This window comes from Triticum dicoccoides, chromosome 4A, assembly GCF_002162155.2.
Source record: "Triticum dicoccoides isolate Atlit2015 ecotype Zavitan chromosome 4A, WEW_v2.0, whole genome shotgun sequence".
In the NCBI taxonomy this organism is placed as follows: domain Eukaryota; kingdom Viridiplantae; phylum Streptophyta; class Magnoliopsida; order Poales; family Poaceae; genus Triticum; species Triticum dicoccoides.
In genome coordinates this window covers 710,655,946-710,680,324 of record NC_041386.1, presented here as the reverse complement: position 1 = coordinate 710,680,324, position 24,379 = coordinate 710,655,946, and the positions used below count along the sequence as shown (strand labels likewise).

The 24,379-nt window shown below is 46.5% G+C and overlaps 2 protein-coding genes across 2 annotated transcripts; one reads left to right on the top strand and one right to left on the bottom strand.

Moving 5' to 3' along the window:
- The first annotated feature begins 1,898 nt into the window (after positions 1-1,898).
- On the top strand, positions 1,899-3,435 carry LOC119289830 (protein SRG1-like). The gene is made up of 4 exons (XM_037569038.1): positions 1,899-2,140; positions 2,248-2,507; positions 2,594-2,924; positions 3,160-3,435. Exons 1-4 carry the CDS (start codon positions 1,904-1,906, stop codon positions 3,400-3,402), a joined length of 1,071 nt encoding a protein of 356 aa, XP_037424935.1. The 5' UTR covers positions 1,899-1,903; the 3' UTR covers positions 3,403-3,435.
- Positions 3,436-12,627: 9,192 nt separating this feature from the next.
- On the bottom strand, positions 12,628-13,980 carry LOC119284186. Its single transcript, XM_037563416.1, has one exon. It carries the CDS (start codon positions 13,978-13,980, stop codon positions 12,628-12,630), a length of 1,353 nt encoding a protein of 450 aa, XP_037419313.1.
- Positions 13,981-24,379: the final 10,399 nt, after the last annotated feature.

Here is a 24,379-nt window from a genome sequence, read left to right as displayed (position 1 = left end):
TGGTTATCGATACACTACAGATATAAATATGTGGTATCACGGGTTTCATACACACACAAAAAAGATCATTTTATGACCAATGTTTGTATCGTGTATTTCCAAATGCCAAGAATCACTTTGTTCAACAACACATGTCATTTGAATTTATTTGCATGTTCCACATGCTAATAAGAAAAAGAAGTTATGTATTATTAATATGCTCTAAATGAAAAATATTTGATGCTGAATTGGTTGCCATGTGTTTCAGTTATCAATAATTAAGTTGAAAGGGGGCCAAGCCAGTTAGCTGACTGTCCCCTGCAACAACCACACGCTCTTGATTGACTGATTAGACAACTTATGTATGGACTGATATTCATTATTTTTAATTTGAGAATGAAAGGGAATTTTAATGATGACATCTGCATAATTAGTGGCATCTGCATAATTTATATTTGGAGCATAGTGTAAACATTCAAATGTGCATACTACAGTATTTATCAAAAAATTGTTACAAACAGTTATGTAAACATGTAAAATATGTACTTCTTTAAACGCTAACATCATTTAAATTGTTCATTTCTTTCTCGAACTTTTCTACCGTGTAAATGTTCTCATATAGGCAAAGCGCGCATGCATGTTCTAGCACACCTTAATATGAAGGCTGGAGGTGTGACATACCACACACTCAAACTACAATCATTAACATGATGGTTAGCACATAAGTGTGCGGCTAAGTTTGTCTCAAGTAAACTTTAACTCCAACGTGCAACAGCTTGTGCTTCAGTTGCTGATGTAATCATAATTAGCACTAATAACATCCTTGCTGACGACGCATAAATAGTTTGAAATTGACATAGTCATGGGCTTCCGTTGTCAATATTTAAACTGAAACGGATCTAAGCCAGCCAACCGCAGGAATCTAGGACTGACCCCTGCAACAACCGAGCGCTCTTGACCGACCGATTAGAAGAATTCATTTCACGTCAGCGTGCAAAGCAAGTGTTCATACGAAATTAAGTTTTCTCACGGAACTCTCGAGTCGAGTCCTTGGGTCTCTTGCAATATTGTTGTTAGCTCTAAGTTCATACGTGGCACATACACGGTATATTTCAAGTTGGCCGTCCACTTGGCTGTAAGTGGGGAGTATTTACTGGTAGATTGATGGATACTGACCAGGCATCGATCCTCTAGGAAGGGTAAGTTTTCCTTTGGTGGTAGTTTAAATTTACCGAATAGTTAATCCATGGCTAGGTGGCTATTAAGTCATTTGTCATATTTTCAATTTGTTACTTCAAAGTTCCTACGTGGTATGTTTCAAGTTGGCCATCCACTTGGGTTAGATTAACTGTGGAGTATTTGCTGGCAGTTAGATGCATGGTGACCAGATGGATCGATCCTTTGGGAAGAGCATGTGCATGGGGAAGACTAGATTTTCTGTGGGCGGTAATCTTCTATTTACAGAATAATTAATCCATGGCTGGCCGGCTATGAAGTCCTTTTGTCATATTCTTCAATTGTTAGAGGTGCTACCTGTTACTCCAATAGTCTATATAAACGGAGCTCCATGCTCTGGTATTTCCACACCTAAGTTGCATTACTTGTTGTAGAGCACAAGTACTGACGCGAGGAATTGGTCAAGGAGATTGATCAAAGATCCATCTCAGATCTCTCCCACTATTGCAGGTAATTTCGTTTGGCAGTTCCTGATCTAAGCTTCGTATGCATCAGCTAGCCGAGAAAATACATGAGATTTAACGTTGCGTTGCAACTGTTCAAATCATACCTATTTTACCCGTATGTCAGATTTGCAGTATCAATCTGATTTTTAAGTGTAATCAGAATACATTTCAGATTCTTCTGTTGGTACTCCCTCTTACTATAAGACCCATGCAGTATACGTGAAGCTCGTGTAAGTGCAACTATGGGAAGCATGGGAGAAGAGCGAGCAATGACGGTGCAGGAGCTCGCAAACGTCCTCGGCAAGCCCGACGTGCCAGCCCAGTACGTGGTGCGCGGGCACCACAACCAGCAGCTCGCCACAGCCGTCGCAGCACCTATCCCTGTCATCGACCTCTGCCGCCTTTTCACGGAGGATGGTGCAGCCACTGATGAGGCATCGAAGCTTCGAGCAGCGCTCGAGTCATGGGGCCTCTTCCTGGTAAGTAACAATCCTATCAGCACACGGTACTTAGTAGTACTCCACAATTTTAGTAGAAGATCAAACGTTCATATTCATCTTGCTTATATGTATGTGCATGCATGCAGCTCAGTAACCATGGTGTAGAAACCACCATGATGGACGGCATGATGATTGCTTCGAGGGAGTTTTTCAAGCGGCCACTTGAAGACAAGAAGAGGTACACCAACCTAATCGGCGGTGAGCAGTTCCAGTTTGAGGGGTACGGGAATGACGAGGTGAGGTCACCTGACCAGATCCTGGACTGGTCTGACCGCCTCTACCTCAAGGTAGAGCCCGAGGACGAGCGACGCATCGCCCTCTGGCCAACACATCCTGAAAACTTCAGGTCACCTATTGATCAGAGATATCACTTTCAAAATTTCCAGGCCTGGGGTATAAGTATCATAAGCTCATATATTGTTGTCTTTGCAGGGATATTCTGCACAACTTCACGAGAAAATGTGGGGGAGTGAAGGACAATCTGCTCCAGGCAATGGCGAAGCTGCTGCAGCTTCATGATGACGACTACTTTGTGGACCAGCTCGGGGAGAAGGCTGAAACTAACGTGAGATGCAGCTACTACCCAGAGTGTCCAAGGCCAGAGCTTGTATTTGGTCTCAAGCCTCACTGCGATGGAACCGTCCTTACACTTCTCATGGTCGATGACAGCGTCGGTGGCCTGCAAGTTCTAAGAGATGGAGTGTGGTGGGATGTACCGATCGTACCTCACACACTGTTGGTCATTATAGGAGATCAGACTGAGGTGCGTTTTTTTTTATAAAGTAGCAGTACTATTTTGTGTGGTCAGGTCAGAACCTTACTGTTTGAGTTTTCCATGAAAAATACTTCCATGGTATAACAAATTTATAGTCTCTGCTAGCATATCCATAATGGAACACAACAATCAAAACTAAATGCCAGGTTTTCGGATAAAATAATTATTTTGTCAAAAGTTTCTAAGGTCTTGGGTTGATTGAGTTAAATGTTTTGTTTCATAGATTATGAGCAACGGCTTCTTCAAGAGCCCTGTGCATAGGGTCATGACAAATGCAAAGAAAGAGAGGCTATCAGTGGCTCTAGACTATTCTGTTGACCATGAGAGAGAAATTGAGCCATCGGCTCAGCTGATCGATGAGAAGAGACCAGCATTGTACATGAAAGTGAAGGTCAAGGACTACATTGCCGGGCTGTATGAACATTTCTCTAAGGGAACGATGGTTATTGATACACTGCAGATATAACTATGTGGTATCTATCATGGAAAAATGTGATCAAACTATGCAATGTCTGTATTGTGTATTTCTAAATGTTACTTGTATTAAGTACTCCCTTTGTTCAACAACACATGTCATTTCAAGTTTTTGCATGTTTTACATGCTAATAAGAAATAAAGTTATATATATTACTAATGTGTTCTAAATGAAAATTTTGTGATGCTGGATTGCTGGTCATGTGCTTCAGTTGTCTATAATTAAGTTGAAACAGATCCAAGCCAATTAGCTGACTGACCCCTGCAACAACCAAGAGCTTTTGATTGACTGATTAGAAAAATTAAGTTTTTTTCCTTATGAAACTCTCAAGCCGCGTCCCTGAGTATCTTGCAATATTTTTGTTAGCTCTACCCCCTCCGTCTCATAATGTAAGACATTTTTCGATAGGGTTAATTATCCTTTTGCCCTCAGTGGTGTCCATGTGCTCAGTTTTGCCCTCAGATGCAAATTGTCCTCAGTTTTGCCCCTAGTCCGAGCACAGCAACTACGACGAGGCCAAACGGCCATATTTGAGTCCATTCCGTCCGCCGGCGTTAGTAGTTGTGGGTCCGGAGCTTACACGTGGGACCGCATGGACGTGGGTCCGGAGCTGACATGTAGGCCCCTGCAACTAAATCCCCAAATCATTCTAGCTCACACCCATCCGCCCGGCCGGCTGTCCTGCGCCGCCGCCGCCGCCACCTGCGCCGCGGCCAGCACCTGCCCCGCCACCAGTTGCACGGCCTGCTCCGCCGCGACCTCCCTGCGCCTACGCTCCACGGCTCATTGTGACGCCCACCACCTTCCTGCGACGCCACGGGTGGGGCGCCCGCCACCTGCTCGATTCGCGGCGCGGCCTCCTTCCGTGTGCCCGGCCGGAGCGCTCAAAGGTGGGGGGCTGCTGGAGCTATTTGAACTAGGAGGAAGAACCCTAGGGCGAAATGGTGAGCAGCGGCGACCCCAGAGTATTTGGCGAGGCAGGCATCGGGCCGGAGATCCGTCGCGTCCACGACTGGGTTCCCGAGGGGTAAGTCTCGCCTCTTGTTTAGATTGAGCTTAGTTGTGCATTTGAACACTCGATTCGAGTAGGTTTGCCCAATTAGTGTGCTGATTGCGTCTCTGTTTTTCGCCGGTTAGGATGGAGTTGCGGTTTGCTTTTATGGTGCACATTAGAAGGGACCGGTACATGTTCGATGCAAAGGATAAGAAGAAATACCAAGGAGGTTTTGATTATCGGTTGCCAATGGCTAGTAATTGGAGTTTCAGACAATTTGGGGAGGTAATTTGTAGCCAATATCCTTGGGGTTTGCTTGATGAAGTGGTATGCAAATACTATGATGGGGAAAAGAATTGGGTGACAGTTAGTAATGATGAAGAGCTAGCTACCATGTTTGTTAGGCATAAAGAGAAAGATAATTTTCATGTGAGGCTGCAAGTTGATGTGCTTGAGCAGGCATTTGGACCTAGGATGGCGGGTGCAACATCTCGGGGAGAATCAAGTCGTCGTAATGGCATCTCTAGCCAGAACAGTTCAGTTGGTGCACGGCGACATGGTGGCTCGACAAGTGTGGGCAACAGCAGTAGGGTCCCCCTTGAAGTGGAGCCTGATGGCTACAATTCTGGGGTTGATGAAGACAAGTTATATTCTGATGTTATTCAGAATTTACGACGGGCACCTCGGGCTGAAAACCAAGATGAGGCTCACAATGCAGTCCGTGTGGATGATGACGCGATGGGTGAGGACGAAGACCTTGCAGCTGTTGAATGGGACCCTTTGAACCCTCAAATGGAAGAAGGTACAGTTTTTGCATCCATGAATGAGTGTAGAAATGCACTTGTGACATACTGCATCAAGGTAGAACGTACTTTCAAAGTTGACAAGAGCGATCAAGTACGTTACAGAGTGCACTGTCCGACTGAGGGTTGTCCATGGAGGCTGCTTGCAGCTAAAATGCGGAATAGCACTAATGTTCAGGTCAAAGTGAATCCTTTTAAGCACACATGCCAGGAATCAACCCTTAGGAAGGATACAATCAGTAGAGCCAAGTCAAGATGGGTGGCATAAGAAGTAAAAAAGTGGGTGAAAGAAAACCAGCAAGTGGGTCCAAAGGAATTGCAGAAGAACATCAAAGATAAGTTCAAGATAGATTTACCATACATGAGGTTGTTCAATGGTAAACAACATGCTATGGATTCTATTTATGGTAACTGGCAGGAAAGTTTTCAATTGTTGTATTCATTCAAAGGTGAAGTGGAGAGGACAAGCCCAGGTAGTATTGTAGATATTTATCACCACACCGTGGAGTACACATTCAGGGGAGTGACAAAGACCAAGGAATGCTTTAGAAGGGTTTTTGTCTGCTTTGAGGCTTGTCGCCGGGGTTTTTTGGCAGGCTGCAGGCCTTATTTGGCTATTGATGCCACTTTTCTCACAGGAAGGTTTAAAGGACAGTTAGTAGCAGCTTGTGCAGTTGATGCACATAGTTTTGTATTTCCAGTTGCCTATGGTGTGCTGGAGACAGAGTCTGAGGAGAGCTGGACTTGGTTTTTGCATAATCTCCGCCGGGCTATTGCACATCCCAATGGGTTGGTCATTCATACAGATGCCTGCAAAGGTTTAGAAGTGGCCGTGGACAATGTGTTCCCTGGAGTAGAGCATAGGGAATGCATGCGTCACCTTGCTGCAAATTTCATGAAGAAATTCAAAGGAAAGGTGTATACCGACAATTTATGGCCAGCATCTTTGACATGCAGTGTGAAGAAGCACAACTACCACTTGAGGCAGTTATACATGAATCCCAAAGTGAAAGAATACTTGGAAACACACCACTCCAAGTTATGGGCCAGAAGCCAATTCAGTGAAGTGAGCAAAGTTGACTATGTGCATAATAATCTAGCAGAGTCTTTCAACTCAACGATCCGGAAACTAAAGGGTCATTATGTGGTGGATTTGCTTGACAGGATAAGGATAGAATACATGCAGAAATTTTATTATCGTGCAGGAATAGCCGAGGCAAAATTCATGGGCCACATTATCATCCCTGCCGTGATGAATGAACTGAAGCAGAAGACAATCGGCTTGGAAATGAACATGACGCTTTGCTCGGGTACCACAGCAGAGATATCATATTTGGATAAAGAGAAGAGGGAATGGAGATATCCAGTGGATTTAGAAGCTAGAACTTGCAGTTGTAGGCAATGGCAGATAACTGGGTTGCCATGCATTCATGCCTTGTTTTTCATCACTTCTCTCCCAGGTCCAGCAGGGAACATACAGCAGTATGTGCATGATTACTACTTTGTTGCAAGGTTCAAAGCCACATATGCTTATGCCTTGCCTGCTATGGAGGGAAAACAACAATGGGACATGGTGGACCCTGGATTCAAGCTTTGCACTCCAGTTCTGAAGAGAGCAGCAGGTAGACCAAGGAAGAGTCGAATAAGACCTCGCAGCGAAGGAGCTGGACTTGGAGCGAGGAAGCGTAAGTGCACAAGATGTGGTGGGTCTGGTCATTTCGGTAAGTATTGTGATAACACAGTAGATCCAGCGTTCGGAGAGAGTTTCGATGAAGGCTTCGATGAAAATGTTGGTCAGCAGCCGGTTGCCTCAACAGATGATGAAAATGTTGGTCAACAGCCGGTTGCCTCAACAGATGATGAAAATGATGGTCAACAGCCGGTTGCATCAGATGAGGATTTTGACGAGGTTCCAAATGATGATGGTCAATAGCCGCATGATTTTGACGATGATCCAAAATATCCTCCAAATAATGATTCAAGTGAGGCTCCAAATGGTGATCCAAGTGAGGCTCTAAATGGTGATCATGGTGATCCAAGTGAGGCTCCAAATGATGATCCAAGTGAGGCTCCAAATGGTGATCCAAGTGAGGCTCTAAATGGTGATCATGGTGATCCAAGTGAGGCTCCAAATGGTGACCAACCTTCTGTTGTTGTGAGTTCTGCTAGGTATGTAAATCTTGCAAGGGTCAAATACTACTGTACATCTATCACTTGACACGATCTCATTACCGTTTATGTTTGGACCCTTTGTGTTTTGCACAGCTCTATGGTAGGTTTGAAGAAGACGCGCAAGGTACCGACAACCAAGAGAAGAAGAGAAGAAACAATGAGCACAAGGTGCACGAGGAGCAAAGTGATGGCAAGAAGCTCAAGGAACAGACAGAAGCCCTAACGCTATCTATGAACAATTATGAAACATTATGAATAAGGAAATGATGTTGTATTATGAAACATTTATCACTTGACATGTTGTATTTCTGTTGGATGATGTTGGACCTATGTTAGAAGTATGTTTGACATGATGTTTAAATATCTGTTGGATGATGTTTGAATGAGCACATGGTTTTTCCTTTTTTTGATTTTTTTGAATTTTGTTTTGCTCATTTAAATTCTGGTCAAACCTAACTTTGACCAAGATTTAAGCAAGTCTAAAACATCAAAATGAAAAACTAAGCCTGGATACTTCTTAGTCAATCCAAAATGAAGTTGTGGTGAGGTTTTTGAAATTTTCATGAAAAATGTGCTAAAAAGAGGGGTCCAAAGGTAGGGTAAACGGCCTCATTTCTAAGCAAGGTTTTTTTCGACCTTATCTAAATCAGCCAAATAACTTTCCTACACATATATTCTATATGTACAGACTTTGTGCGCTGGTTTTTCCATTTTTTGATTTTTTTTTAAATTTGTTTTGCTCATTTGAATTCTGGTCAAACTTAACTTTGGCCAAGATTTAAACAAGTGTAAAACATCAAAATGAAAAACTAAGCCTGGATCCTTCTTAGTCACTCCAAAATGAAGCTGTGGTGAGTTTTTTGAAATTTTCATGTTCATTTCCCCAAAACACTTCTCTTCACTTCATACAAGAGAGTTTGAGATACTCGAGATATCATACAATACACATGAACTTATCATTTAAATGTATGTAAAGCTTGTTTATCAACTTAAATCGTTAGTATATGACATAAGAAGACTATGTGCGCAGGTTTTTCATTTTTCTGATTTTTATTTAATTTATTATGCTCATTTGAAATCTGGTCAAACATAGCTTTGACTGCTCCAAACCCCTCCCAAACCCCGCTAACCCTAGCGCTGAATAAGGACCGTTCATCTAACCCTAGCGGTGATCAAGGACCGTCGATCTAACCCTTCTAGAAGAAATCTGCGGGGAGGAGGGGGGCGATCCGCGAGATGCAATCTGATTGGCTGGGAGATTGTTTTTTTAACAAATATCGGACGCGCTGGATGGACCGTTGGGCCGTCTCGTTGTCTGGGCCTGAGATCGCAGTAAATAGCCCGTCTCAGCCTTTCCAGGCCTTGCATGCATGGAGGCGGCTACGTGGGTTTGCGCATGCGCGGGAGGCGGCGACGTGCATGCATGCGAGTGAGGCGAGCGAGGCGCTAGGCGAGCTAGGCGAGCTAGGCTAGCGAGGCGAGCTAGGTGGTTCAGGGCAGTGGTTCAGGGCAGCGGTTCACATGCACTGCCCGGTCAAAGATGCATCGTTTTCGTGCAAAAATTTAAGTGTGCAAAACGTAACGGATACACACACGCGTCCGGATTCACGCACGCATCGTTCTCATCCTTTCTCTCATCCTCTCCCACCCACAGGCCTATAAATGGGGTGCCTCTCTTCCTCTCCGACCCACAAGCCAGATCCGATCCTCTCCAACTTCAAACACCCAAGCGACCAAGCCCTCCCCAAGCGAGACCAAGTGAAGAAGATGCAGTTCAACGGGCCGACCTTCCGCCGTCCGCCTGTGGTGCCGGAGCTGTGCTACCCACCGGGCGTGCTCGTGGAGAGGGAGCTCCGTGTGTGGGCTATTTCAAGGTGGAGGGGTTCCGTCGAACTCATCCGCGCCTTCCTCAGAGCCGGCTATGCCCACCTCCCACGGGGCTCGCCGAGGATGTTCACCCTCAACGAGGTTCGTGACCGCGGCGGCATCCTCCTACTGCTCACGGTCACCTTCACCAACCCATTTGACGCGCGCGAGCTCCTCGGCCAATTCTTTTGGTGCGGCTGCGAGGCCATCTTCTTCACCATCTACAACATCTACACCAACTACGAGCGCATCTTCCCCGCTCCAGGCCAGATGCACTCCCTTCCCTACGACGACGAGGAGGAGGTGTGAAGATGAAGATGGTGTTGAAGGGGCGCGCGCGGCCAAGGTGGAAGAAGGAGGTCAAGATGAAGATGTTCAAGCCCGGAGTCAAGCTCATCATGTTTGGTTTTTTATTTTGTTGCTTTTCTATGTCATGTCGTGTCGTGTCATGTTTCGTCATGTGTCCATGAACTGTCCGTGAACTTATCTAAGTTATTGTAATGGTACGGTGTGTTCTATCTCATTATGTGTGTTAAAAAATGTCCGTGCCCAAACTTATCATTTCTTCCCTAAACAAGTCATGAAGTTCAAGAACTTGTGGTTTTCATTAATGAAAATCGTAGGGGGTGAGAAGCCCTCTGTTTCATTCAAACAAAAAGTCATGAACTAACATGTAAATTTATTCCCTTTCAATCCTAAACCAAGTGCCACTCTAACCCTAAACCAAGTGCCACTCTGACCAAAATCATGTGGTAGTGCAACATACATTTTCAACCTTCCAACCCTCCAAAATTTAAGTGCAAAACAAAGGAAAACCACTCTCACGCGTGTGCAAACATTCACGGCCTCACTATTTTTTTTAAAAAAAATTCACAGTCTCACTATGTATACCTTCCTTCCCTACCCATGTTAAAGTCTTGCCATCTGTCCTAGCGGTTACCAGCGCAGCCCTAAACACCACAAACCCACGCGGTCCTGGGTTCGAGTCCCTAGCCACACCAATTTTTTGTGCATTTTCCACCCTTCATTTTTTTATACATATTATGTTTTCCTCAATGTAATGCCCTTAAAAAATGTTCATTTATTTTGGCACCTAGCGTAAACCTCTACCAGAGCTGAGGCACATTTTTCATGACATTTTGGTCTTTGATTTAAATCACGGTGTATTTGAATTGGATTAATTAACAGCTCTAAAATATTTCTAACCTTAATTGTTTGGCTCCGGAATAATTCAATTAGCTTCCACAAAAAGTTTCAGCATTATGATTTACTGCCTAAATTAAATCAGAATAGAAAACAAAAAATACGCAAGAAAACCCCTGAATGGGCCTAATTGGATGCAGTTGGCCCATTAGTCTAGCCTGCACTTGGCTCTACGCTCTGAATTTGGCCCAAGAGCAACCTTTTTTTCGGACAGAAAGACAGAGCAGAGAGCTGCATTTCATTGATCAAAAGTTTCTGAATTCCTAATTTCTTCTCTTTTTTCCAACATATTTAAATGTTGGTCACTTCTTCTCTTTTTGTTTCAACATTTAAACAACTTTAACCAACATTTAAACTAGGTGAATTTCTCAAACAATTTTAAGATTACAAATTCCTTCATAATTCATGCCTTTCCATACATTTTCAACATTACAACCAGTGCGATTACCATACCTACAAATGCCCAAAAGTATTTGCAAATGGGTATTGGTAGTGCTTGATCTTCAAGCTTCCTAACCTTCTTCTTCAACATCCTAAGCTCAATAGCTAGCTCTCTGTCAGTGCGTGCTTCGCCATCCATCTCTTCTTCCGGAGCTCGTGGTGTGGCCACTGCCGTTCGTGGCATTATGCGCAACCATTCTTCATGCTCTTTTTGCAGTTCATTCATCAGAGTCTTGGCCAGAGCATCGACCCAAAGAAAGAAGCATGTCACCTGCATGAACACTAAACAGATCAACCCATTGCTCAAACATCCCGACGACGAAAATGGTGCAATTGCCCCGATTCTTACCCCATTCTCGCTGCACACGTAGAACGGACGATTCTGGTTCCTCGGTGTCTGAGAAACCCTTCGATCAACGCCCCCCCGGCACCGCGGACAGACGAAGACAGGCATGTCCACACGCGCCCGGCTCTGCATCCGCGAGGTGGCGCGGGAGCTTGAGGAAGACATGGAGCTCGGAGCCGAAGGGGATCTCAACGCCGCCGCGCCCTCCACTGCTAGCTTCCCACCGCCGCGCCCTCCACAGCTAGCTTCCCGCCGCCGTGCTCTCTCTCTCGCCGTGGTCACCGCCGTGCTCTCTGTCGCCGTGGTCACCGCCGCTGTCGCCCGCTTATATAGCACACCCGCCAACGGCTCTCTGCTCAACGGCTCTTTGCTGGGTCCCACAAGCCACGCGTGCAACGGTCTGAATAAAATTGGCCGTTTCTGCCGTCTGGTCCCACCTGTAAGGCCCGAGTCAAAAGGTTGACCTGACGGAGACGGCAGAGTTCACGGAACGAGTCGGTGCGCACGGACTAGGGGCAAAACTGAGCACAATTCGCATCTGAGGGCAAAACTGAGCACATGGACACCACTGAGGGCAAAAGGATAATTAACCCTTTTCGATACTACACTAGTGTAAAAAACGTCTTACATTATGAGACGGAGGGAGTACATAGTATATTTCAAGTTGGCCATCCACTTGGGTTTAAGTGTGTGGAGTATTTGCTGGTAAATCGATGCATGGCGACCCGAGAGAAGCATCCATCCTTTGGGAAGGGTAGTTTTTTCTTCTGGTGGTAATTTTTTAATTACCCAATAATTCATCCATGGCTTGGCGGCTATCGAGTCATTTTTCATATTTCAAATTTGATGGACCTTGCAAATGCTTACTTGGCCATGCTTGTCACATAGTCAAGTAGTATTACAAGTTTTATATTGATCTCTACTTTAGCGACGAAATAATGAACAAATTAAGCAGCATGCGGGATATAGTGTTATACCATGCAGGTTCAGTTGAACTATCAGTTATAATCATAATTAACTGTATATTTAATTTAAAAAAAACAGAAACTTCACTTCTTAGATACTGGAGAACTGGATATGCACATAACTTGAATGCCCATTGAAAACATCATTACGATTTGTTCAATATAGAACATCAATGGTTCAGCAAGCACACCAAGCAGTCTTGATAAACACATATCAAAACAGAAGACATAATGCAGAGGCAATTGATATGAATATGGCAATTCCATGCTGTTTATCTGATGAAAAAATTCAATGGAAAAGTTTGTTGCTTGCCTTGATGATGCATCTTTATATTGAGTGTCGTAGCCAATGTGCCCGTACACAATATATTAAATTAGGTGTTCACCAAGTCTGCCACACAAAACCTAAGATTCTTGTAGCTCCTACTAGGCCCAAGCCCGCCTCATAGCAATTGGTCCAAAGATTACTGACACAACTACTAGTCCCCAGAAAGATTTCGTAATTTTCTGTATAGCTCCTCCCACTTTAGTCCGCTTGATCCTGCCACCAGCCAACTTAGAAATGAAGTAGGCAGGCCAATCCATCTCAAAGGGTATAGCACTCTCGACACTGCCGCGAAACCACTCCGTGACCGTCTCCATTGCACCAGTTTGGAGATCTACAATGTACACACAACCTTGGTTGTCATTGACCAGCAGCTTGCCACTCATCTCGCCGACACACACGCATCGCACAAGGTTGATCTTACTCTGTGTGGGCCGTTTTAGCTTCATCATCTTTGTGCGGTACCAGCGGTCCACATTGCCGTCCTCACTCTTGTTATCACCTTGACATGTCCAGATCTCCAGCATGGTGCATTTCCTATACAAGCGAAGCAACGATAGCATCCCGTCATTGGTTGCACTAAGCATTGGTTCACTATACAAGTTGAGGCCGAGGTGGTTCGGTGTGATTGGGAGCCTTCTTAAGGACACGTGGGCAGTCTTAGCACACACACTGAGTGTGTAAAAGCTTGACGTTTGCCTGAAAAGCCAGTGTGCCGCGCCTTGGCACACGACGGCGTTGGCCTGCTGGGGCACCACATGCACGCCGTGCTCCAGAGTGCCAAAGAACTGTCTAGGCGTGCTCCAGCTCCACTCAGCGGGCATGAACACATGGAGATTGTACCCAGGCTGACCTTCGCCGACACTGATGACTAGCACTTTGAAGGAGACCGAGTAGATTGGCCATCGCCGTTTGTCGGAGCAGCAATCCAGATCGGTTAGGATGGTATACCCTACCATCGTGAATTTTCCATTGTACTTCAGCGGGGGGAGCACGCGACCTACGCCTGCGAGCGGATCGCACAAAGCCAGACTGAAGCTTCCCCCCGTCGTCAGATTGTTGGGGTAGACGAGTTCGACGATGTGATTGAGAAGAAGGCCGCGACGCGCGGTGAGCGGCACCGTGTGCAAGCGACCATCCTTGGGGAGGCCGCGGATGTAATGCCCGAGGAAGCGGAAGCGGTCTCCGAGGGGCGACCATGGCGCCAGGGCGAACGACGGTGCGGGCGCAGAGATGATTCTGGCTGGTCGTTCTTCACGGGGCAGTGGTGTGACGAGGAAGCCGAGGAGGAAGGACGGGTGGGTCGCGCCCTCCGGCCAGCGGCGGAAGAGGAAAGAGGCCTTGGCGATGAGGCGGCGCCACCGGTTGCACGTCGCGGCGCAGCGGAAGAGGGCGGCGACGCCCGGCACGCGCACCAGGATCTCCACAACGATGTCGTCCGGCAGCGTCTCCATTGATCTTCGCTAGCTAGGGCCGGCGCGCCGTACCGAACTTGTTAGCGATCGATTGGGTTGGGTCTCGATCTGAGTTGTATGTACGTTTTCAACGCACTAATCTCTATTCCTAAGGAAGCAGTTGGTAGTCTCGCTTCCAGGTTTTTTTAGTCCCACCTTTCACGGTTTTTTTTCGTCCTAAAAAAATCTACGAAATTTCGTAGGTTAACCAGGGACAACTCCCACCTCCCAGGTTTTTTTCGTCCCATCTCCCATGGTTTTTTTGGTACCTCGTCCCACCTCACACTAAGCCGCCACGAACCGCAAAAACCGCCTACCTTAGCCAAATCAACAAATTTCTCTCATTAATACAATTTTCTTTAGGAAACAAATAATGGATTCTTTCCTACCTTAGCCAAATCAACGGATCTTTTCTATTAATGCAATTTGCTTTAGCAAACAAATAATAGATTCTTTCCTACCTTAGCCAAATCAACGGATCCCTCCCATTAATGCAATTTGCTTTAGCAAACAAATAATAGATTCTTTCCTACCTTAACCAAATCTACGAAATCTCTCTCATTAATGCATTTTGCTTTAGGAAACAAATAATAGATTTTCAGGAAACAAATAATCTCTAATCTCTAATAATTTCTACTCCTAATGAAACAGTTGGTAGTCTCCTCCCATCTTCCATGGTTTTTTTTGGTACCTCCTCCTACCTTCGCTGGTTTTTTTTCGTAGATTTTTTTCGTTCCCTCCCCTCACTTCATCGGTTTATTTTCGCGTCACCCTCTCACACAACGAAAGAAATCTAAACAGATCAGAACTTTTCATACTGGCGCAACTTATTTAGTAATGTAGAATCAATCACGAACAATCTCTAAAGATCAAATCTAAATTAATTAACCTTACCTTAAATCACTCGGTTACATTAATTAGAAAACAAATAATTGATTTTCAAAAAATCGCTCAATCACGTAAACCTTACCTTAACTCACGGATGGTAATCAATCTCCAAACAAAGGAAACAATACATCGACGGAGCAGTAAATAAACTCCCTTTCTTATGACATGTATATGATTTTTCCTTCCCTCTACGTTGTCGAGCGTTCTTGATTCTCGAGGCCGATGCTTGGGCTGCGTCACTGGGTCGCGACGGTGCTGGAGGACGAGGACGGCGAGGCCGGGTGCCGCGGCACCGCGTTGGCCGCGGCCGGTGAAGGGGGCAAAGAAGGGCGGCTTCCCTGGCCCTGGCCATGGCCGTGACCCTGTGAGTTGGTGCGGTGGAAGTGGCACTTGAAGGACACGGCGTGGGTGGCCGACGCGCAGACGCGCTTGGAAGCGGGCCCGTGGCCCGTGCCGGACGGCGCCGACGCCGACCCGGGCCACCTCCTCCGCGTATTCTTGGAGCTGTGGCTGGCCGATTTACATGAAATTAATTCCCTCAGTTATGGTGGCAAATATAATACACATAATCCATATTGTTATGTACTAGTTTGTGTGTGTGAAATAGATGGATTATGGTCCCGTACCCAATAAGATGGATATGTGTGTGTTAGAGAGAGAGAGAGGGAGAGGGGGAGAGAGTGAGGAAGAGGGAGGCAGAGAGTGTGTGTGAGGAATTGATGATAAAAAAGGTCGCCAATGTCACTTGATATATATGAGAATATTAATATTGAACTTTTAAAGTTAATGTGGCCCCGTTGCAACGCACGGGTGTTCTTCTAGTCCTGTTAAGGACTGACGTGTAGGAAATCATAAGGGGGAGGTTTGAAACAGAATTAGGACGTTGTTACGGATTAATTTTCGGGGACAGTTTGTAGTTTGTTACAGATTAACTTCCAGGGACAGAGATTTTCTCTAGAACCCAGGGAAGATTGTTACGGACTAACTTTCAGGGACAGAGATTCCTTCAAATATCCATCCATTTCTTTGATTCCAGATGCTCCAGCTGCCCACAATCATAATTTCCATGAAAAAATCAAGTTGGTATCTCTGTTTTGCTTCAATTATCAAATCATGGATGCTCATATCTGTGTTCCATTCAATACCAATATTCCACCAAAAGCCTTGACTAAACGGGCAAGAAAAGAGAAGGTGAGTTCTGTCTTTCATGTCTTCATCATTACATAATACACAACTTGCGGAATCAAGGTGCATACTCTTTCTTGTCAAAAGGCCACAAGTATTTATTCTATCATTGAGCATTAACCAGCAGAAGAATTTATGCTTTGGGAAACATCATGATTTCCATATCCATTTAAATGGATCAGCAGCTTCATCATTTTTCATGAAGAAATTATAGATCTTCTTGGTCATGTTGATTGAATTACCCCAGTTCAAATACCAATTGTCATGATCATAATTCTGCCTGATGCTATTAAACTAATCAGATAACAAGTGGAGCTGTTGATGGGCAGTAATAGATAATGGCAACTGAAAAATATTATAATAATTCTCCAGATGTTTGGCTGCCCAAATAGAGATATTCCCCTGTTGACTGAAGGAGTGCAATTTAGGAAATTTCAGTTTCATGATGGATCGATTCCAATTATCCTCCCACAGAAGAGTAGAATTTCCTAAGTTGACTTTACATGTAGTCATTTCTTTAAATAAATCAAACAATTTCATGCAGTCTTTCCACTAGAAAGAACCTTTGTTGCTGCCAGAATGAGGTACTTCATTGTTTTGGTAGTAAGCATTCCAAAGCAAATTGACCCATGGTACATCAGTCTGATTGTAGAATTTGTATAGATGTTTGATAAGGAGAGCTTTATTTTGTGTTCTTAAACTTAAAACGCCGAGACCTCCTTGAGTTTTTGGCTTGCATATCATATCCGAACTTGCCAGACATTTGCCTCTTTTATTAATCTCATTACCATACCCAAGGAAATTTCTGCTTGATTTATCAACATGATCCAATATGTCGAGATGAACTTTGAGTGAGCACATAGCAAATATTTGTCAACATAAACCACAGAGTTTATGTAAGTGAATCTGCCAGAATGGTTCATGAATCTAGCCACTCTAGACAGTCTCTTAGCAATTCTGGAGACCACAGGAATAAGATCTTGAACAGAAGGTTTGGTGGTGCCCATGGGGAGCCCCAAGTAAATGGTAAGCTCTCAACCTTGCATCCAAAAGAATTTGCTAACATAGATAATGATTGTTGATCAATATTAATAGGTATCATGGAGGATTTGCTGAAATTAACAAATATACCAGTAGATAAACTGAAAAGATGGAGCATGTACTTTAGATGAATAAGTTGATCTTCATCGGTGGGGACTTGAGGTATTCCAACCGTGAATCCAAACTGCACCACGTTCCACATGTCATCGTTGATGGCTCAAAGACGGATCTTCATCTTCTCCTTCCAAAAGGGATAGTCTGTTCAATCGAATATGGGAATCTTGAGATGCGACTTGTAGCTCACTGAAGACATACTTAAACTCCAAGGTTGTTAGACCAAAATGAGCAGAGTCAAGGAGTATCTTGCTTTGATACCAATTGTAGGAACGAAGTATGTCTACCAAAGGGGGTGTGAATGGGAGTCTTAAAATTTCTTCGGAAATCTCAAAACTCATAACCCGGCAGCGGAGCGAACTAAAAACAAACTACATCGAGGTATAGAGAAGTACCGACTAGAAACTAAGACATGCATCAAGAAAAATCACTTGAAGCAAAACATATTGAATGTAAACATGTGTAGTAGAGGTAACCAGTGATGCTCGATGGCGACATGATATTTGTTCGACCAGTTCGTCCTTCTGTACAAGGACTATGTCCGGTTGGAGGGGCTGTGACTTAACACGGAAGATATCTTCACCCTATTCTCCTCGACAATTGGTTCATCAACCAATGCCGATCACTCGTGGTAGATACTTGAGGCGATCTCTGAACATTTAAAGACATCTTCTTCGAGAACCACAATCACTCTTGGTCTCTGAAGAAATTGACACCTAACCGTCTAGAGAGTTTGCAGCTCTCAAGAGTAATAGGCTGAGCGTACTGGACTTAGATTCGAGTGATGCTGAACCACTATCTAATCCATGGCTGGCCGGCTATGAAGTCCTTTTGTCATATTGTTCAATTGTTAGAGGTGCTACCTGTTACTCCAGTATTCTATATAAACGGATCTCCATGCTTTGGTATTTCCACAGCTATGTTGCATTACTTGTTGTAGAGCACAAGTACTGAACCGAGGAATTGGTCAAGGAGATTGATCAAAGGTCCATCTTTTTTTGGTGAATACGCTTAGCAGCATATCATTTCATTGAAAGGTAGAGGGGTGAACACAAGTTACAGGGATGCTTCCTTACAGACGTACACAAGCCGGCGTCTGGGAGGTTGCAAGGTGGAGCAGGGGGAGGAGGATGCTCAGCGTCTAGACACAGGGTTTAAGTTACAGGGATAATCGCGGCAAGCCCTCGAGCACCCGCCTTACCCTAGAGGCGGGCATCGTCTTTAATCAAACGTATAGGGTCTTCAGTGGAGGGGCACCAGTTCTCGAAGATGACCGCGTTGCGGTGCTTCCAAGTTGACCAAGCAGAGAGCGCCAAGATGGAGTTGAGGTCCTTCCGTAGGCAGCCCGGGGATTCATCGACGACCTTGGACCACCATGCGAAGAAGGTGGTGTCGCGATCCATCAGTGGGGTGATGAGCCGGCACCACGACAGGATTTCATGCCATGTGATCCTGGAGAAGACACACCCAGCGAGCAGGTGGTCAATGGACTCGCTCTCTTGCGTGCACGAGACGCACGCCGTGTCGATGGTGAGGCCGTGGCGCGCCCGCCTCTCGGCCGTCCAGCACTTGTTGAGGGAGGCAAGCCAGAGGAAGATTTTGTTGTTAATGGGTGCCCAATTCTTCCAAAGAAGACGCCACCATGGGGATGAAGTGGAACCATGGAAGAAAGCTTTATAGCACGAGCTAGCGGAGTAGACGCCATTAGAGGTCCATCGCCATATGATGCGGTCTGGCTCGGAGGTGAGGGTAGTGGCATGCAACGCACGCCAAACACTGACATACTCGAGCACCTCCTGAGGTCTGAGGCTACCATGGATGTCGGCAATCCAGGATCGCTGCGCGAGGCCCGCGCAAACCGTAGTGTGGCAACGTCGGTGGCAAGGAACTAGCCGGAGGAGGGAGGGGGCAAGCTCAGCGATCGACTACCCGCCAAGCCAGTGGTCAGTCCAGAATAGGCATGTCGTTCCATTCCCGAGCTGCAAGGAAGTGGAGGCGCGGAAGAACTGGGCAGTGACCTCATCGTCGGGGAGCTGAAGGTGATGCCATGGGAGAGAGGGATCGGTGGCCCTGAGCTAGAGCCAGCGGCAGCGCAGGGAGATGCCCACACGGTGCAGGTCGCGCATGCCAAGACCGCCAAGCTCGAGAGGGCGACAAACGCGGGGCCAGTTGACCAGGCAGCTGCCAGTGCGGGCATCCTTGCACCCATGCCAAAGGAAGTCGCGGATGACGCGCGTGATCTTCCGAAGAATCGTCGGGGTGATAGCGATTGCCATAAGGATGTGAACGGGCATGGCGGAGAGCACATGTCGGACCAGAGCCAGCCGTTCGCCACGGGAAAGAAGCGTCGCCTTCCAAGTTGCGAGCTTCCGCACAAGTTTATCCACCAGAGGGAGCAGGGCAGAGGTTGGCGTCTTACGGATAGACAGAGGAAGGCCCAAGTAGATGATGGGGAACAAGGTGACCGTGCAGGCCAGCGTGAAGGCGACGGCCAAGTTCACGTCGTCATCGCACTGGATCGGGGTGACCGAGACCTTGAGGAAGTTGGTGTGGAGGCCAGAGGCCTTGCCAAAGATCTGAAGGAGTGCCCGGATGGTGGCGAGCTCGGTGGTGGTTGGGTGGCAGAAGATCACGACGTCATCGGCAAAGAGAGAAATGCTCGATGCCGCATGCCGAGGCGTGAACCGATGCAACATGCCAGCGTTGAGCGCATGCTGCATTAGGGAATGGAGAGTGTCGATCACAATGGCGAAGAGGAGGGGGGAGACAGGGTCGCCCTGCCGCAGGCCACACGCATGATCGACTGGCGGTCCGGGGTTTCCATTGATGAGGACGCGCGTGATCGCCGTGGAGACGAGGATGCTGATCCGCTCACACCACCGGCGCCCAAAACCGAGGTGGCGGAGAGCTTGGAGAAGGAAGGCCCAGGATACGGTGTCGAAAGCCTTGGCGATGTCAAGCTTGAGCATGATTCTGGGGGCCTTGAGATTATGTAGTAAGCGCGTTGTTTGCTGCACCAAGAGGAAATTGTCGTGCACGCTACGCCCGGCGATGAACGCGCTTTGGTTGACGGAGACAAGCTGGCCCATCTGGGGCGCCAAGCAGAGGGAGAGAACTTTCGCAAAGGTCCATCTCAGATCTCCTGCCACTATTGTAGGTAATTTCCACTAGTAGGGAAAAGCCTAGCAGTAGCACGGATTATATGCTTATAAGTAGCAGGGTGGCCGCGCTACTGATACGGCGCTACAGCTAATGCTTATCAGTAGTGTGGTCCGATCAGAGCTACTGCTAACAAGGGATAGCAGCAGCGTTTATCTGAAACAGGCGCTTCTGATAATAGCTGCGGCGCCCTTATGAGAAGAGCGCTACTGCTAAGTGTTCGCTGCTGCTAATGCCATACCCCGCGCTACAGTTATTAGTTTTTAATTTTTTTTGCTCCACATTTTGTGCTGTTGAATTTGTTTTGGGCTTTATACAATAATCTCTAGCATATCGTACACATACAAATGTAATCATAGCACATACATAGCAATACAAGGCGGTCATAATCATAATCATCATCCAACATGAAGTGTTCTCTCGTCATCATTTCGAAAATAGCGATACAAGTCTCAAATACTTGCAACTACATCGCCATCCTCTAAACAATGATATACGCGAGAAGAGCTATCACTATGAGTGAGAGCGAAACTATGCAGTACATGAGGCGGCGGTTACGAGTCCTCTCTCGCGCTAGCGTGAACCTCAAGTAACTAGCTTCTTCTTCTTGTCTGCTTTTGAAGCCTTTATAGCTGGCGCCCGAGACCCATTCACTTGTGCCTGACACTCATGCCACTCGTTGTACACCGCCCGAACCTTCCCTTTGTACATGGCATAGCATTACCACCTCGCCATCAAGAAGCTAGGTACCTGTTAGAGATGCATCTTCATCAAGAGAATGTACAATCATATGCAACAAAATATACTAGAGCAACACGAAAAAGAAAGGGTTAGCAACTGGATGCAACATACAGTATGCAAACTAATTAACTAGAGGTACGCAGGTCATCGTACCCAAACTAACAAAGTAGCATTACGCAAGTTCGGCAGGGACCATGGACATCACAAAGTTTCATCGCTACAGAAAGTATACAAGTTCAACCGACACATATCATCATCATCGGCATTGTAAATCACTAGAAGTTCCATCCTTCCATATCATCGAGGATGGACCCTAGCTTCTTAAACGGCGTGAGGTCATGACGTTGCATGCCTGTGCGAGTTCGGACGTCAGCTCGCGATATAGGGCCATGGTGGAACATCCCCTTCTCATCGACGACTTCTTTCATGATGATTGTCGCAATGACCCTTTGGATGCGAAAGAAGTCATCTCTAAGTTTATAATCCGCTTCTCCTTGAGATTCTACCTACTTGTGGATATGATCAGCATTTCTGTTTGTGATGCAAAGCTTTTGGTGATCCGTGCTGAACTCAATCATGAGATGGAGGATGTATAATCCATCTTTCTTACTTGGTTTTGGGACATGGATGCAACAGAAGTTAGTTTTATGCGCGAAAACCATCTTCTTGTTCCTTTGTTTCCTGATCTGCACGTGGCCACCCCTAAAGCTAAAGCCTTGGAGAGAATCATCTAGAATATTCATTATGTGGGTGTAGTCCTTCTCATAGTTTCTGGTAGGGTCCAAATACACAGCGTGGGATACTCGCGGGTAAAGAACGATAAGGATGGCGCGCCCATTGCTGCGGGGAAAAAGACACCTCAAATTATTCTCCATATGAGCGAGAAGGAATGATTGAAATGTACGAAAGGATGGCGCGCCCGTTGCTGCGGGGAAATGACTTACTTTGGATGATAAGGCATGAGGACAATTTCCTGGTCCTTATTCTGTACCATGAAGTTTTGGAGGTACTCCCTAGCAGTTTCACGCTCAGAGTCGCCGAGACTCAAGAAGGACTCGTGCATGCAGTACGGATCCGCCACACAGATTTGCGAGACTTATTCTTTCTTCATGACGGAGCTCATATGTAGCGTAAAAAGGCGGACGATTGTAAAATCGAGCCACCTTGTCAGAAACATCTTGAAGATATGGAAGAACACCTCCACGGGTTGTGTGTCGACGTAGCACTTCCCCTCAGGCACATGAGTTGCGTGTGTCGGATATCCTGGATCCTTCGAGGCTAGTAGGCTCGCACGTGACATGGAACATGGCCACACCTTTGACGGGTACCTCTTCAGAATCCACCGTATGGCTGCTATGTGCTCTGGCTTGTTTGCAGGCAGCTGAGCCTATCTTCTCCGATCTCTTCCTCTTGTTTTTTGGGCACACCTTCCAGACCCTTCCTTAACCCCTGCCCCAGTGTTGCTGGGCTAAGCACTGTACGACCCCTGGCTAGTTGAGCTTGTGCTGAGGCGGCATCTTCAGGCGTGTCCTATGAGGATTTCATGAAGAGAGACTTCTTGCAATCCCTCCTAGGACGTTCCTGCCCGAGCAAATCATCCATATCCTTATTAGCATGCTGATAGCCCGATTCGTCATATGGTTGACTCATCATATCTAAGTCACCTTCATAGGCGCCTGTATTGAGGAAACCCATTGGGTTCTCTGTCTCCTCCATCTCATCGTCCATTCTTTGTTCTACGGGGCCGATTACATCAGCCACTATTGGACCCCCTTCATCACATCGTCCGCCGCTCTCACCCGACACTACAGGAGCTGGTAATTGCATAGGCGGGGTGGTGGTCTCCATACATGCTTGTTGATGTGTGGTTATTGGTGTGCTCTCAGCCGGCTCCAGACGAAGAAGATTCTTCGGCCATAGTAGCACCCAACCCTTGCAGCTTCCAATCCACAGCGGGGTCTTGCAGCTCCCAATTAACACTGGACAAGTTGACCCTGAAGTGCCAAGCGGGCATCGGCTGGTTGTGGAACATGAGTCGCAAGGGGTTCGTTATCACCCCCTTTCCCACGTCCACCTTCTGGCCTTTGATCAAGTAGAGTATGGTGCATGGGGTTTCGTCGGCCTGCAAACAAATGTCTACGGCGTAAAACATCCGAAAGGCAACGAAAATGGAATGTTCTAGATATATATATATATATATATATATATATGTTGGTGCGACATGTAATTACCGTGAGGGCGTCGAGCTCAGCCAAAGACGAAGGCACACCTAGCGCACCAGAGACTAAGGATGGGCTGCTATAAGCGGGTGTGGGTGCGGGTGTGGGTGCGGGAGCAGGCCCGGTTGCGTGAGCAGATGATGGTGTGGTGGTGTTGTTCACCGAGTTGCTCCCGACGAAACTGGGCATGGGGAAATCATGTACCGTCTTGTCTGGATTTTCCTTCGTCCAGTTGATGATAGCCGGGACAAGTTAGTAGCGAAATCATTTCTACATGCATTTACAGCTGCATCTACTGCCTGCTTTAGAAAATCATGTTTCTCCTCGGCTGCTTTTTGCGCGTCCTCAGCTGCTTTTTTCTCGACTGCAAGCTTCACCTTCTCGTCGATGTCCGCCTGACTAAACTTCTTTTTCTGCTTCTTGGCCTCCAGGCCCTCGTTGAAAAACACCTTCCACGTGGAGCCGTCTCCGGCATCGTGCACACGTCCATATTGCGGCCACTGGCCCAAAGGAAGTCCCTTAAGTTCGTTCAAGGCCCGGTTGAGAGGGGTGTCCCACTTGGGCCTCATCGGCGAAGTAGGGCTTTCGACTTCAAGCTGGTGTTGCTTCTCATGTAGAAGGAACCACTACTAGGGAAATGCCTATACACAGGAGCTTAGTAGTAGCGCTTTTAATAAGCAGTCGTTGCTGCTAAGTAGCAGTAGCGCTGGGTAAGCAAAAACACTGCTAATATGAGCATAGCAGTAGTGCTGGGTCTATAAAATGCGCTACTACTAAAACTGACAGACCGTTCCAGGTATGCTAGGGATACTAGTAGCGCACATTCTTAGAGAGCGCTACTGCTATAGATTTTAGCAGTAGCGCCTTTTATGGACAAGCACTACCACTATGGGCCCTTATCCAAACTGGCCCGCGCGCGTCCTCTCACTCTCCCCCTCACACTCTCATCGCCTTTGTCGCCTCCATCGCCGTCGCCGCCGTCCTCCTCCGTCGTCGGCATCCTCCTTCCCCCAAGGTCCCTCCCTCCTCCCCTCCTCCTCCCTCCTCCTCCT

Excerpts from the sequence above, each read along its gene's own strand:
- LOC119289830 (XM_037569038.1), top strand. The coding sequence starts at position 1,904 with ATGGGAAGCATGGGAGAAGAGCGAGCAATGACGGTGCAGGAGCTCGCA. Across the intron at positions 2,141-2,247 it reads AGTCATGGGGCCTCTTCCTG|CTCAGTAACCATGGTGTAGA; the intron begins GTAAGTAACAAT and ends GCATGCATGCAG. Across the intron at positions 2,508-2,593 it reads ACACATCCTGAAAACTTCAG|GGATATTCTGCACAACTTCA; the intron begins GTCACCTATTGA and ends TTGTCTTTGCAG.
- LOC119284186 (XM_037563416.1), bottom strand. The coding sequence starts at position 13,980 with ATGGAGACGCTGCCGGACGACATCGTTGTGGAGATCCTGGTGCGCGTG.